This window comes from Acomys russatus, chromosome 11, assembly GCF_903995435.1.
Source record: "Acomys russatus chromosome 11, mAcoRus1.1, whole genome shotgun sequence".
NCBI lineage: Eukaryota > Metazoa > Chordata > Mammalia > Rodentia > Muridae > Acomys > Acomys russatus.
Genome location: NC_067147.1, coordinates 1,016,704 through 1,032,642, shown reverse-complemented (window position 1 = coordinate 1,032,642; position 15,939 = coordinate 1,016,704). Strand labels below are relative to the sequence as shown.

Sequence of the window (15,939 nt, the reverse complement as noted above, 5' to 3'; positions counted from 1 at the left end):
CAAAACTTTAGCAAATGCAATTACACTTGCTTCTTTTAATGAATTCTATTGTCTGCAGTACGTGCAGTTCATTCGACTGCTGGAAAAGTTATTGACACTGCCATGCAGTCCTGCCGAAGAAGAATTTTTGCAGAGGTTCCGCAGAAGTGTAACTATTCAATCAAAAAAGCAGCTGATTGAGCCCGTGCAGTGTGACGAGCGAGGCATGGCCTTCAGCGCCAGCGAAGGTAATGGCATTCCGCGGAGACTCCGGCTGCTGCTGTGCGCTGGTGCTCTCCCGTACCTATTCGCTTTGTTGGCTTTTGTTAATGCTACATTGGGTTTCCTAATTTTAAGATTCTATTGGAGATTTTTTTGTTTTTGTTTTTTAAACTGAACTTATAATGTTGCAAGAGGAAATGCGGATCCACAGCCATACAATCATTAAACTATTTCATGTTTTCAATTGGTACAATCAACAAAATATTTGTGATAAGGGATTGTTTTCAAAACTACAAATGCTCAGCGAATCTACATTTCAAATGTAAACATATAACATGAAAACTTGAGGTCCCAATTTGCATTCTCCTGGATTATGAGTGAGGACCTTAAACATGATCCCTCTTTCAAAAATTGACCTGTTAAATATATTTACAGTTCTTAAAATTTTAACCTCATTTCTTTTTCAAATTACCCTTGAATGTCACCTTCCTTTTTTTCCTTTTCTTTCTTTCTTTCTTTTTTTGTTTGTTTGTTTGTTTGATTGGTTGGTTTTTTGAGACAGGGTTTCTTTCATAAGGACACCTTTCATTTCTTCCAGTTGTGTTTCATTCTAGAGTTCACATATCTTAAAAATTTGTCTTGGTTCATTTTTATTAATTATAAGAAACATAATGTGAGTTGGTTGCTATTTTGTAGCAAGACAAATGAATGCGAATGACTTGGTTTTTAAATAAATTTAAAATCATTTGTTTTTCTGAAATGGAATTGAACAGTGTAACTACTTCACAATCAGCTTTTTTTTTTTTTTTTAGATTTATTTATTTTACTTATATGAGTGCTCTAACTGAATGTACACCTGCATGTCAGAAGAGGGTATCAGATCACATCATTGCGAGCCATCATGTGGGTGCTGGGAATCAAACTCAAGACCTCTGGAAGACCAGACAGTGCTCTTAGCCACTGAGCCATCTCTCCAGCCCCCACAATCGACTTTATTACCTAGAACTTTTCTCTCTGCAGGTTCACACAGTAGGGAAAAGTGTTCTTTCTGTGGCCCTGCTGCTTGGTCCTGAACTCGCTCACAGGCTTTTCCATCCCTGCAGGCAGGAGGAAGAGCGCCACGGCAGAGGCGGTTGTTTATGAGCATGGGAGCGGGAAGATCCACGTGAACGGAGTTGATTATCTGCTCTACTTTCCCGTCACACAGGACAGGTGTGGTTTTGATTCCTGCCTTTAAGGAAAGCGTGCTTTATAATTCTTCACCATAATTAAGAAGACCCGAAGTTTTCTGAGTGTTTATCTAAAGGATTATTTCTCTTTACTAATAAACTAGCTAAGCAGAAACTATTGCTATTTTTCTAGGTCGTTTTTCAGATTTTTAGAAAAACATTCCTAGAAGCCCCCATTAATTGACTCATTTTGTCAGATTCTACTGGAATTTGAATATTGTGAGGCTTATCTCACATTCTGAAATGCAGAGTATGCCAAAACGTAAGGCAAGCACACCTTCTGACGAGAAGACAGGTGTTCACAGAAAGCGGCAACCCCAGCAACCAACCCTGGCTTCTTAATTGACGAGGCTGCAAAGCAACGGGACGTAAGAGCAGATCTCCCTAGATGATGCTAGTTTCTCCTAGTTAAGAACATTAGAAAATGCCCACCCTGTCTCTTTTGGCTTTCTCTTGTTTGAGGTCATTAATTATATATAGAGAGAGGAAGCAAAGAAACCTGGGCTGTGTAAAGTCAAAATACAAGTTTTGCTCCGTTCCCAGTAATGTGTGTATTGTCCCTGGAGAGGTGGACATTGTCCTGATCAGACGTCCTCTGTCCACTCACTCTCCTGCCCTGGAGCTCTGAGGGACCCACCATAGAGAGCTCTTCTTGATGATGCTTGTTGCCCCAGGAGTTGGGTCTGTGCGGCAGAAGCCGCTTGATTATTTCCCAGCTTCTATTCCTTGTGTTTCCAGACTGTGGGGTGCTGTTTAAGAGCAAAGGGGCTGAAACTCCTATGCGCACATTCTTGTAAAGGAAGCAGGGGTCCTTTTCTTCTGAGGTAGCACAGTAACTACCTCAGGAAATGGTCATTTCTTGTATTTGTGTGAGCTCCTGTGTCAAGAAGGAATTTGTTCTTAACTCTGTTTAATACAAGTTAAACTGATTCTGCTATCATCCGCACTGGAATAGATGGAGGAAGCTTAGGAAAAGCCAGAGGCAGGCCCATACCACAGAATGGTGACTTCACTAGAAACAACAAGGAGTGGTATTTAATGGCTGGCCTGTCTGTCACTTGGTGTTCAGATAAAATTCCTGATGATTTAACAGCAAGTTTCAACTATAGCCTGTTCTGACAGTTCAGTCACACCTTAAATCTTACACACACACACACACACACACACACACACACACACACACACACCCCGCTGTGCATTCCACCCTGTCAAGCCTCAGACTCACAAAGCTCCAGCTGCCTCTGCCTCTCAAACCCTGTGATTAAAGCCACGTCCACCACTCTTGGAAGCTTACATTTTCAGTTTGAACTCAATGAGCAGCACTGTGTGTGGCCCATGCTGTCCTGGGTATGGAATAGATGTCAGTGCCATCTGAGATGATTCCTGCTATCAGAGAACATCTCTTAGGGAAGCCTAGTACAGCCATTAGTGGGAAGGATGCTCAGACCCTCTGACTGACTTAAAAATAGCTATAGGGACTAAGGGGTGCCCTGTTAGCCATGAATTAGTCTTTTCTTGTAAAGCAGCAGGGCTGGACATTACAAGTCAGCGGTGAAGAGATTACAGACCAATGGCAGCAAGGATCGGGGACCTGCTTCTTAGCTGCGTAACTTTAGTCACAGAGCTTCGAGGTCGAGTCTCCAGCTGGGGAGAGAGGGCTGAGCATGATGGTCTCTGAGCTGCTTATCTTAAAGTCACTGAGGCTGGTCATCCTTCCAGGGCTGTTTCTGTAAGGGCTGCTGTTTTCACACAACAGAAAGCTGATCCCGAGCAAGCTGACAGCGTTGTCTTCCCAGTGTCATCAAATTTTTAAAAAATTATTATTTGCTCTTATTTACAACAAACACAGATTAATGTATGCTTGCTACTTTGGAATACAAGAAACTTTGATAACTTTTCTGGAAAATAATACTCACTGATACAGTGTACCAATCATGTAGGAGAAGGAATATGCTTTCACTTAAAGCAGCCACACAAAGATAAGTGTCTGTATGTGGTACCAGAGGAGCAGCATTCAGAGAACATACAAGTGAGAAAATAATCTATTTGTATATTTTTGAAGTATGCCAGTTCATATAGCCAAAACAAAGTAAGTATGGTTCTTGTAATGAAGGACTTCATTGATGTTCCTGAGAGAAGATGCAGAGCTGTGAAGTATATTTCTTTGATGAACCTGGTAGTATGCGCTGGTTACAGTCCAGTTCAGTTAAAAGTAAGTAAAAGTGCAGGAGATGGAGCTCAGGAAGAGAGTGCTTGCCCAGTGCACACAGGGCCTTGTGTAAATAAATTAAATTTAAAAACTCAGTACCAGTGGAACCATCAGTACTGGTTGTTAAAGGGTTTGTAGATTGTCTTTTACACATAGTGTCCCACCGACTTCCAGCTCTGTGGACTCTGTTATCTTTCTTACTGTGACCATTCTGCCTCCATTACTCCAATGTAGCTCTAGAAATTTTATTATGTAATTCACTTTCTCTTAATTCTGGTCTGGTGATTATATAAACATATGCTTGGGAATATTAAAACCTTGGGAACTGAGACAGATTAATGTTGATGGTCCCAAACAAATGGTTGTCCAAAAGCCTCTTTTGTAGCTTTACTTCCATCACAACTCACTTGTCAGTGATGTGAGGGACTTCTCAGTGTATGTGTGGGACAACCCCACTCTGCCCTGCAGTGGTAGACTTTGGTTATCAGTCTCTGGTTTTCTTAGTGTTCATAATGTGGCTATTGCTTACAGTAGTATTCTGACAAAAAGGCAGGATAGGCTCATTCTTAGATGTACCATTCCAAATACAGGTTGCCATGGCCTTGACATGCTTCTGTGGGTCCACTTGCAGGGTTATTTTTTCACATAGTGTGAAAAATTATATTTGAATCTCTAGTTGTATTCAGCTCTCAGTTAACTGTAAGATCAGCTTTGTTTGGGGTCTAGAAGCTGCAGTAGCAGACAAAGCAAGCAGATGCAGTATAAATGAACTCTTCTAAGTAAAAAAGTACAGGAGACGGAACTCAGGGAGACAGTGCTTGCCGAGCGCACACAGGGCCTTGGGTAAATAAATTAAATTTAAAAACTCAGCAGAGGTAAAGGCAAAATAACAAAATCCAACTCTTTTGGAGAGATGACAGTGTTTGTTCACCTGAATGAAAGGAGGCTCAGGACCGTGCTGTGTGCGGCTGCTCTTTGGTGCGTACCTTTGGTTCGGTCCCTGGTCCTAAAGGGACAGGTCTGAGTACGTATTCATCTTAGAGAACCTTAGTAGGGACGTGTGATTTCAGGTGGTAGGGAGGGAGGCATGTTCGTTGTGGTTTTGGTAACTTAAAAACAGCATTATAGAGATGAGCATCATATATTATGCAGAAGCGTTAGAATACATTTCGGTCAGGAAAGCCAAATGGCACTTGAGTGTTGCTTGAGAAGCTTTATTAATTTATACCTGATCATTGAATCCAAAGGCTGGAGTCAGTGGGTTAATGGTGTTCCTTGGCTGTAAGACTTCCTTACAAGGTGATTTTCACAACTTACAAGGTTCTCGTGAGATAATCAGTAAACAGTTAGAGTTGGTTTACTCTTCCACTCTGTCTGTACCCCACACACACACACACACACACACCAAATATCTTTGAACTGTGCATAAGGAAAGCATTCTAAATTTCAGGAGGATCTGTACTTCTGTTAATAGTGTGAACTGCAGCAGGTATCATTTGGTTTTTATAACTGTTCACAAAGTCTTCACAGGGGGCTTACCCATGTGTTGTGATGTGCCTTAGAGAACAGTTGATGTTCCCGTTCCACTTCCTGGACCGGCTGGAAAAACACGATGTAACCTGCACAGTCTCTGGAGGAGGGAGATCGGCGCAGGCAGGAGCCATACGCTTGGCGATGTCCAGAGCCTTATGCAGCTTCATCACTGAGGACGAGGTTGAGTGGATGAGACAAGGTAGGGATGTGTGTGTGTGTGTGTGTGTGTGTGTGTGTGTGTGTGTGTGTGCGTGCGCGTGCGCGCGCACGCGCGCGCATATGTGTCTGTCTGTCTGTCTGTGTGTCTGTCTGCATGTGCGCATGTGGACAGGTCCTGCTGTTGCTGACATTGATGTTACCTTGCACTGGTGAGAAAAAAATCCTCTTGGGATCTTGGCACACTTCAGGCTCCTTCATTCTCCAGAACCACAAATGTCATTTTCAGGCTGGGTTTCTACAAAGTGATCCAAGATTAGGACAAGAAAAGGTCCTCCCTCCCAACCATTGACATTTCTCTTTGCTAAAATATGCAGTCGCAAGGCCAGCAGGCATAGTCTTTTGTGCTGCTGAACCAACATATAATTCAGCTATATTTGAAAGAAATTAGATGTTTTACTTTATCATAAGAATCGGTAGTAATTGTTTAGCTAATGATAGAATAATTTTTCCAACATTATTAGTGATTTTTTTTTTCCATCATGATATTATAGCTTTAATTTATTTTCTTTTTTATTCCACTTTGTGACCTTGTTACCTGAGCAGTGAAAGGAAAAGTCTCTGCATGGTAGGGTAAAGAGTGTACTTCATTTTTCTGGGTATTGCTTAAACATGTAGGGGCCATTTAATCTGAAGGTGGTCTTTGGTCTTTGCACTTTCTACAGGAAGAAAGTCTGGATGTGCAGCAGATGCAACAGCGTTCAGGAATCAATCACTTGATGCTTTGAACCTCACCCCTTTTCAGCCCACATAAAGTGGTCTCCTGATCCTCTGCCTGTGGCCCAGCCACTGGGACTTGATAGAAGTGGTGTGTGTGTGTGGCTTAAGCTACTTATTTCTTTAAGATTTATTTATTTTATGCATATGAATGCTCTATCTTCATATATACCGGCACGCCAGAAGAGGGCATCAGATCCCATTATCGATGGTTGTGAGCCATCATGTGGTTCCTGGGAAGTGAATTCTGGACCTCTGGAAAAGGAGCCAGAGCTCTTAATCACTGAGCCATCTCTCCAGCCTGCTACTTAATTTTTTTTTTAAGTCTATTGGGATATTGCTTGCTTATAAATAATCTGATATTTTGTCAAATTCACTTACTTGTGAAAATAAGTAAATAGAGGCTTGCATAGGTTTCCCTTAAACCTATATTAAGCATATCGGTTTCAATTTAATGTAGGACATATCTTATTCCATTCATAGTAATTGTTTTATTACATGAATCCCTACTAAATAGCACCATAAGCCCTGCAGCAGTAAGAAGACTGCTAGTGTTACAAAGTGGAAAGGGCCAGGCTCAGTCGCGCACACCATTAGCCCCAGTGCTAGGGAGGCAGAAGCAGGCAGATCTCTGTGAGCTTAAGGCCAGTCTGGTCTACATCGTGAGTGCCAGGAAAGCCAGAGCTTCAAAAGTAGAAGTAAAAGCAGTAGTTTACGTATATTATATAAGCACTTGCATTTTTCTGGTGTCTGTAATCGTGAGTAACATTCCCTTTGGACCATATGCAGAAAGTAAAGTAACTCAGGAATTGCCTCTAAGTGTGCTTGCTCCTGGTGATTAGACAAGCAGCAGCTTCCTGCTAAAACGGACTCTGTTCTTCTCGAACAGTTTATATCCAAACTTCTGAAACAAAACATGAAGGAATATCATTTTCATGGAAATTGTAGCAAGACACTTCTCTTTTCAAGTATGTTCAAGCAAACCATTTGTGTTTGTGTCTCTAAGAGCCTTCACCTGTGCTGTGAGCAGTGTCTGTGTGCTTCCTCACTGGCCAAGCACAGTGACATATGCCTGTACCCCCAGCACCTGGGAGACAAAGGCATCAGGGTCATCCTCAGGTAGGAAGGGTACGTTTCAGCATAGTAAAACAATGGCTGGCCATGGGCAAATGCCTTCAGCCTAAATTGAATATTATCAAAAACCAAAGAAAGACTTGTAAAGACTCATAGAATGTTGCGAGTGTTTTTCATCTGAAATTGGAAAGGTTCCCCAAAAGAGTGAGGACAACCTGCCATTGTGCCATGGATGCCTCTAGGTTTGTCTAATAACAGTTGCTGCAAATGCCATTCAGTTCACTTGTCTGCTAGCAGCCTGCGCTTCCCACGGCTCACAAAACCTTCTCTGTTTATGCTGCAGCTGGACTACTCACTCCTGATCCCCGTATCAGAGAACGGAAGAAGCCAGGCCAGGAGGGCGCCCGAAGAAAGTTCACCTGGAAGAAGCGCTAAGGCTTTTCACAGGAGAGCGAGGAGCAGCCATGTCTGTGCCCAGCTCGTGTAGAGCACGTTCATATACACTGACCAAGGGAGACGACAGCACATTTAGACATTGTTTTGACTTTAAGTTATGACATGATATATTTTTAAGTGCTATTTTGTTTTGAAAGCATCAAAAATAATAAAAAGAATGTTAGATTCATACTCCTTTATTTATTTTTTACCTTTTTCTTTAAAAAAATACAGGCATGTAATGTACAAAACCTTGCATATTTGACCTGAAAGCTGTAGTTATCTTGTTATCCAGGTGGGACTTGGATTTTAAAAGTGAAGCAGCCTGTTGCTCACTGATGCTAGGCCCACAGTAGGACTCGCTGCACCAGGCTTGTTGCCTCTCACGGTAGTTCTTGCAATGTGCTTTTGGAATTGAGAGCTAAGTGTCCAAAGATAGGAGGAGCTGTTTCCAGCAGGAGCCCAGCAGAGCTCGGAGGCTCTGGGTTTCCACACTGGGTGGCTGACGGGGCTACAGCAGTGAGAGGCACAGCTCAACTTTTAGTTGAAGGGAAGAAGCCGAGCCCACTTTGGGTTAGTTTGGGTTTTATTAATTTTTAATTAACATATTTAAGGCATACTCTAGAGTGTTTTGATGCACATGTTTAATGTCATCAAGAGAAATAACACACCCTTCATCTCAAATGGCTCCCTCTTTTGTGCGTGAAATGAAAAGCAGACTCCTAACGTGCATGCTGTGTGGTAGCTGTAGACTTACTCTTCCTGTGGTGCTGAGCCTAACCTTTGACTGGGGTCGTCTCATTTTCCTGCCACACCAACCCCTGAATTCAGTAACCACTGTTTAACTGTTTGTTAAGAGTTCAGCTTTGATAGATTCCACAATGAAGTGAAAGTGTGTACAACATCTTTCTGTCTTGTTAAATTTAGCATGATGTACTCGAGGTTCATCAATTCAAATGGACATGACATTTTTTTAAAGTCTGAATATATTCTTCTCTTATGTCATCTTGATGCAACTTAACATCACATGGGAGACAAACCTCTGGACCTGCCTGTGAGGGCACTTCTAGAAATGTTTGTTAGATGGGGAAACTCTTGAGTATAGACAACATTTTGTGGGCAGAATCCCACATGGGCTGAAAAGGAGAAAGTGAGTGGACTGCCAGAATTTACTCATCTACTTCCTGACTTTGAAAGCCCCAGGCTCCTGCTGCCATGCCTCCCTGCAATGATGTGCTGAACCCCCAAATCCCAACCCAAAACAAATCTTTTCTCCCACGAGTGACTTTTGTCAGCTATCTTGCCAGAGCAATGAAACAAGAAATACCACATACTGAGTTTTATACTGGCCCACTTTGGAATCCATCCCCAACCAGCAAGATTGTCATCCTTCCCCTGAGGGAGCCTCACTAGAGGTGCTTGAAAAAAGATTGGGTTCAAAGGTCTTCTGGGTAAAGGTACCCAGACTAAGGGGGCTCTCTGAGGCAGGGAGGCAGACCGAGTCCCTTACTGACTCTCCCAATGGTAGCCAGAGATTGAGCGGACCCTAGGCCAGGTGCGCAAAAACCGTATGAGCGCTGCAAGGTAAAGTGGTTGGATATGACATCGCAGGAGTTGGGCCAGGAGCTGGACTCTTCAGTCACAGCTGACACATAAGTTGAAGTTTGCTCTGGGCTTCCTAAGTGTCCTGGTTCAAATGCAGAAACTTACCATTTTTATCTTCTTGCGACTTTGAGGTGGGTCTTTGAGGGAGAATAGGGCAGTTTGTGGCAGAATACTTCAAATTAAATGATTCAGTTACTTATCTGTGTGTATGTAGATAAGCATGTATTCATTGCATAAAACATAAAAACAACATTCTCAAGTTGCACTTCCAGTACGTTGTCCATATTCTTGGATATCTCTACCCTCTCCTGCATTTATTTTCAAGTCTTATTTTTTTTTTTATCTAGATTCCACATATAAGAAAAAAACATGTGATATTTGTTTTTCTGAATGTGGCTTATTTCACTTAATGTGAAATTATATCCAGTTCTGTTCAGTTTCCTACAAATGATAGAAGTTTATTTATTCCTTATGGCTGAAAAAAAAAATCTGTATTAACCCACAATTGCTTTAATTAAGCAGAAAGGCCCCTTCAGAAGTTAGAGCCTGATCCTTGATCTTCTGGACTAGAGAGGTTGTTCGGTGGTGATTTCTTGGTAAATTTGCTTTTTAAAATCTCACGTGCGTTTTAGAGTATTTTGTACTCACCAAATCTATAGAGTGAAATAACACAAAGCTGAAAACAAAGACTAGAGACACCTGTGTCACAGCACCTAATGCATTGGGTGAAGTTGCTGTCAGTGAGCTTCTGTGATTCTTGCCACATAGCCGGCCCTCTAGTGATGTGATGTCTGGCTTTGGTCAGCCATGTTTATTTAGTCATAGTCTTTAGACATGCTTTGTTTTAAACCAGCATGACAGGAAAGGCAACATATTCCTGTGTGGCATGACCCTGTAGAGAGAACATTGGTTCTGCCAGCGTTTCTGAGGACCGACTGGGCGCTTCCCTTATCTGGCATGCCTGTTATAACCCATGGTACTGACGGGTATTCCCCATTGGATCCTTACCTCAGCTGTTACCATGTCAGGGAGGCAGGACAACCCAGAGTGATGTAATGATAAAGCCAGGAGGAGGACCAAAGCCAGCCTTCACCTAAGCAGAGAGCACATGAGCAGGGGGCGGGAGGCGGGGCGGGGTGGGGGAAGACGTGCTAATAGCAGTAAGAAAGAGATGGGCACAAGGAACAAACCTGCAGGCCAGAAGGTCGCTGGGAGAGAATTCATTGTGAAAACTGGTTGGAAGTCTGGAGGGCCAACCTGCTGTGGAGATGTGACTGCTGCCTGGAATAGCAGCGACCTGAGCAGAACAGTGCTTTCAACCATGGTTTTAAGGAGAGGATCCTTTTAAAGATATATGAAGTAGGGTCATCATAGGACAATAAAAGTATTTGTAAATCTGAGCCTTATTAAATCCTGCCTTCCTAGGCAGCAGTTTTGGACCCCAGAGCCGCAGAGTAAACATGTCTTTAAAAAAAAAATCTTCAGGACGCTGAGGAACTATTTGGAGGAGGAGAAATGTTTTTCAGCTCACCTGTGCAGATGTGACAGTGCCATTATAATAGGTGCTCCAGCCTGGCCATTGCATAGAGCTTTGGTTAGGGGAGGGAAATACAATGCCAAGGGGACCAGTGAGGTCAGCTTGGGTTTGTGTGTCTCTGGCTACAGCACCTAAAACGTTTGGCCCACGTTTGGAAGCAAGAGACTGGGACTTGAAAGGAGTGCTGCTGAAGACCAGGGAGGCTGTCCCACTGTGGGCCTCTGCATTCCCGCCGAAAAAATGTGCTTGCTACTTTTCAGCATGAAGAAAAGGGAGAGAACGGGGACCTAGAATAGGAGAAATAAAAAGTAGCAAGGGCTGGTTAGTGCACTGGCACATCCCAGGTGGCATGGAATCCTGTGGAGGCTTGGAGACAGATCTTATTCTTTGGATGGTTTCCAGGAAGTGGCTCCTAGGCACTTGGAAGAATGCATACTGACCGTTGTCGGCCCTTGATGCCCAAAGAGCCCAGGGCTATGAGGGCAGGGCTGTCTTAACACCACTTTCCCTTAAATCACTGCTCTTAAATGAAAACTGCAGGAGAACACCCGATTTTTGCCTTTTTTCATTTCCCCAGCTCTTAGTTGCCCTCCTAAAAATGATTGAAACCTCCAGGGGAGCTGGCCTCACAGTGTGACGTCTCTCTGTGAGACAAATGAAAGCTACTTCTGGAAGCCTCCCCAGTGATGCCTAGCCTTACCTGGGCTGTTCTTACTGGAGTAAGCTGGCTCCTCCCAGTGAGCCCCAGTATTCAGTTGAGCTCCTCCTTTGGTATCTCACAATATCACTTGTTTGAAGAAAGTTGCAGCAGCAGTTGTTTTTCATGGCTGTGTTCAGTAGATAAAGTCCAGGGGGGCTGAATTCTGCTTTGCAGTCTGAACTGTCTAAAGGGACACTTACTGAGAAAGGCTCCTACTGGACCGGCAGCAGACTGCTCCCTAAGTGCCCTGCTCCTCCCCCTTCACTTCCTCCCCCTTTACCAAAGTGCTGTCCTTTGGTTCACGTTGAAAAGACGGTCATCCTAAGTGTGCTAGAGCAGAAGGTACAGTTCCCAGGATACAGCCCTTCATCTTCCCAGAAGGTGGCAGGTTGCACATACAAAAGAGACCTGCCCCAGGGATGTACCTGGGAGACCCTATTACAGAGCTTGTCATTTGCAGCCTGGAGAGCATGGGCCCAACCCTCTGGAACTCACAGCTATTGAGTGGTTACACTATCTTGCTGGTGTCCTAGGCTCCTTGCACCCTCCCTACCATGCCAATTCCGGCAGCCCTCTGCAGGCCTGAGCCCAGGACATGCCTACCTTAGTCCTTGGCCCTATGCTTCCTGCCTCTTCTCAGCACCTGTGGCCTATGTATTTGCTACAGCTTATATGAAGTGAGAGCCATCCATGGGTGTGTCCAGAAGCCCAGTCAAGGTGACAGGTAGGGCTCGACTCCTCTTTACTCTGTCCCAGAACCTGTACAAAGAAAGCAGAGAAGTTTTTGCCTGCTAGAGAAAAAGGCCACATTGCTGATCCACAGATGTCTTCAGATTGCTGACATGACAGCAGTCTCCCCTACCTGGCATTGTCTGTGCTCTTCTCTGAGTTGACGTTTATCTGCTGACCTTGGGGTCCATAGTAGCAAGATCATTACAAAATAGTCGAGTTTTTCTCCTCAGAGTTTACGATCTTAATTAGAGAAACACAGAGAAAACAGAAGGCAATTAAGTCCTGGCTGTATGTGGGAGTGGGAGTAGTCCACCTGTGTGGTAGGTGTTAGGGGCATGCCCTCATCTGTCACATGAGGCTGGTAGCAAATGGTCCGAGAAAGGGCTGGCAAAATATGTGACACAGAGTACATGTTCGGGAAGCCAGTCTTTGGGCCTCCCTGGCCTTTGCTTTCCTGCAGAGTCCCTGTTCTCTCAGGTTCTCAGGAGCACGCAGAAGACCTAAGTGAACCCATGACACTGAAGAGACCTTTCACCCACAAAAGTGAGCTCACTTCCCTGGTAACAGCTATTCCATTGGTCACTCAGTTTTCCTTCCTCAGCAGTCTCTGTTTGGAGAGTCAGCTACCCGGGATTCTCTTTTCTGAGGGAAGAATCAATTAGAAGCCCACACTAACAGTTTTTCACAGGGTGCGAATCCCGCTCCATACTGATCTAGCTTTCATCTCCTTGTTTGGAGTCCATGCTGATGTTTGGGCTTTGTGGGGACCCTGCAGGGCCTAATCTCCCTTTCCAACTTGGTTTGATCAACCAATTAAATGACTGCTCTCTCCACCCCTAGCATTCTGGTCTTCACCCCATCCATGCCTTGATTTTAGTCTAGGAAAACCAAACCTGCAAGTTACTGAAGTCATTTAAAGCTGTGATGTTTCATGGTGACAGGGACTCATCAGTGTGACTGGCATGTAGATTAGCCTGCTTTTGCTTGTTTTAGGGTACAGGAGGGTTCATGGAACCTGGAATCTCACACAACAGGACACCTGGACCAGAAAGGGCTTACATTGGAGGCAGAGAAGAGCAGACAAATTGGTTTAATTGATTTATCAAACCAAATTGGATTGATTTGAAAGCCAATTTCAAAACCAATTAGAGGTAATTCTTTTTTTTTTTTTTTCATTTTTATTTTATTTTTTTAAATTAATTTATTCTTGTTACATCTCAATGTTTATCCCATCCCTTGTATCCTCCCATTCCTCCCCCCCCCATTTTCCCATTATTCCCCTCCCCTATGACTGTTTTTATCTAAAAGTTTCCACACCCTGTAAATTGATGGACACTCCCAATAACCTCCAACTTAATAAGTTTTATAACTTATATTGTGATCACAGCTGAATTGTAGCCTACTGCAGGGTGGAGGGAAAACTGGGAGAATTTATAAGAATGAGTAAGATGTGCTGATGTGAAAGGGTCAGGGGTTTGTTTGTTTGTTTTATTAGTGCTCTCCATCAGTGAACCTCAGAGTTAATGTTAGTTAGCATCCACCTAGAGGCTTTCAAAGGCATGTTGTGGACCTTTCCCCTGAGGCCTGCTACTTTCATTAGTAAGTGTTCTCAGAGGAGAGGCCGGCCTGTGTAGTGAGCCCCCAGCACTGGGGTGGGGGAGGGGCCGCTTGGGATTCCAAGACAACCAGGCACCACAATGACCTGTCTTCAACAAACAAAAACAGTCCCCGGGATAGGAACTACATTGTTAAATGTCTCAGGGAGTGGGGAGTTAAAGGACCATTGACCCAGCTGTTGCCAGCCAAATCCATTCCCAGGCTTGTGGCATACACATGGACCTGTGCACAGCCAAAGGCTAGAGATGAAAGAAAAGAAAGCCTAAAATATGAAAATGTTGAATCTGGCTCTGACATCCCACTGGTACTTACCTAATACTCCTAACAAGTCAAGGGTTCCTATCTAACCTCAGGACCCTGAAAATAGTCACTTGCTAGCTCATACTATACTGGCCAGCTCTCCTCATTAAACTGAGTTGAGACAGTGATTCATTTGAAGCCAGAGAAAGGAGTTGGGGTCGGGGGAGGGGCATGGCAGAGAAATGACTTAGCAGCTAAGAGCGCTGCCAGGTCTTCCAGAAGACCTGTGTTCTACTCCAAGTACCCACATAGAGACTACCTACCTACTAACTCTAGTTTTAGGGGATCTGATGCCCTTTTCTGACCTCATTGGGCAATACAGACACACATGAAAATAAATATTTTAAAAAGAGCCAATTACTATTCTTATCTTAGATAAATCTTATTTAATAAAATATGCATGTGTCTGACTTCTAAGACACATGTGTGCAGGTGTCCAGACAATGGGATTATGAATTATTTAAAAGCTTTTTCCCCTTTGTATGTGTTTAGAAGTTTATAAATCTTGTTCACAATTTTTATATAGTTTGAATTAGTGAGCTGTATTTCTTTGTGATGGTCTCATAAAGCCCAGGCTGGCCTCAGAGTGTAGCCAGAGATGACCTTGAATGCCTGACCTTTCTGGTTCCACCCTATGTTCCGAGATTCTCGTGTGTACCACCATCCCTGGTTTTATGCCATGCTGGGGATTGAATGGAGGGCAAGCACTGTACCAACTGAGCCCTTACTTTGAATTCTTTAAAGAGTCACGTAATTTGTTAAGCATATTGAATATGGTAGTCCCCTCATCTGAGAGTCTGCATTTCATTGTGTCAGTTATCTGAGGGGAACTGTGTGGTCTAAATTGTTAAGTGGGAAATTCCAAAAACAAAACAATTCACACAAAATTCTGGTTGGAATGAACCACCCCTGTGTCCAACATACTCATGATGTGTGCGACACCTGCATGTTAGTTTCCTAGCAGCCATGCTAGTTACTACACTAACTAAATGAAATCATAGGGCTGGCATCCGAGTAACAGTTATTTAACAGTGCCCCAAACGTGCAGCAGTGTTGATGCAGGAATTCAGGTCGGAACACACAAGAAGAGGAAGAGGGAGGGAGGGCGGGAGGGAGGAAGAACACATTCATGGGTCTTTAGTTACATAATATTGTAATTGTTCTATCATATAATTAGTTTTTTTTTTTAAAGAAAAAGTATATGTGGTTTGTTATTATCCATATTCAGGTATCCACTGGGGTCTCAGGGTGTATCTCCACAGATGGGGGAATAGCTACTGTGCGTTGGTTTTCTATGTGAGAAACAGTATCATCCTAATTAGTACCCTTGTTTAACCACAAGATGGAGTAGTGTACAACAGAATAAGCAGCTGAGTGGCCTAGAGTGAGGAAGGGATTCCAGCCTTCTAGGTGATGATTCAGGGATGATGCCTGTGTATTTTCTGTCTTCTAACACATTCAGCTATATGAATTACTTTTCCAAATACACCCACTTCAGACACACTTTAAAATTCTCATTTATTCTTTTATTCTTACATATGAATCTGGAATTATCTCACTGTTAAATCAAATCCTGATGAAAGATGTAAATGGGTAGAAGACTTGCCAGCTGAACTTCTGAGGCTTAGTAGCTACTCCTGCTGAAGAGCACTCGCCGGGAGGTCTCGTTGCCACTGCTTCCATCTCGAGTCAGTGCAGTACCCGGAAGTGAGTGACAACCACTAGACATAGGTTCTCATTTCAAAATCGTGTTTGATCAATGATTTGATTCATTTATAAGCTCCCCAAATGCTAGGGTACCAAAATGTGGGGTGGAAAAGAAACATAGAAGGCA

General features: G+C 43.4%; 1 protein-coding gene across 1 annotated transcript in view; it reads left to right on the top strand.

The window, feature by feature from the left end:
* Positions 1-7,809, top strand: part of Mrps9 (mitochondrial ribosomal protein S9) — a 57,723-nt gene extending 49,914 nt beyond the window's left edge. The window contains exons 8-11 of the mRNA XM_051152695.1: positions 59-227; positions 1,305-1,413; positions 5,202-5,371; positions 7,523-7,809. Of these exons, the coding sequence (XP_051008652.1) occupies positions 59-227; positions 1,305-1,413; positions 5,202-5,371; positions 7,523-7,614 (540 nt within the window). The 3' untranslated portion in view covers positions 7,615-7,809. The remainder of the gene's footprint in view (positions 1-58; positions 228-1,304; positions 1,414-5,201; positions 5,372-7,522) is intronic.
* The last annotated feature ends 8,130 nt before the right edge of the window (positions 7,810-15,939 follow it).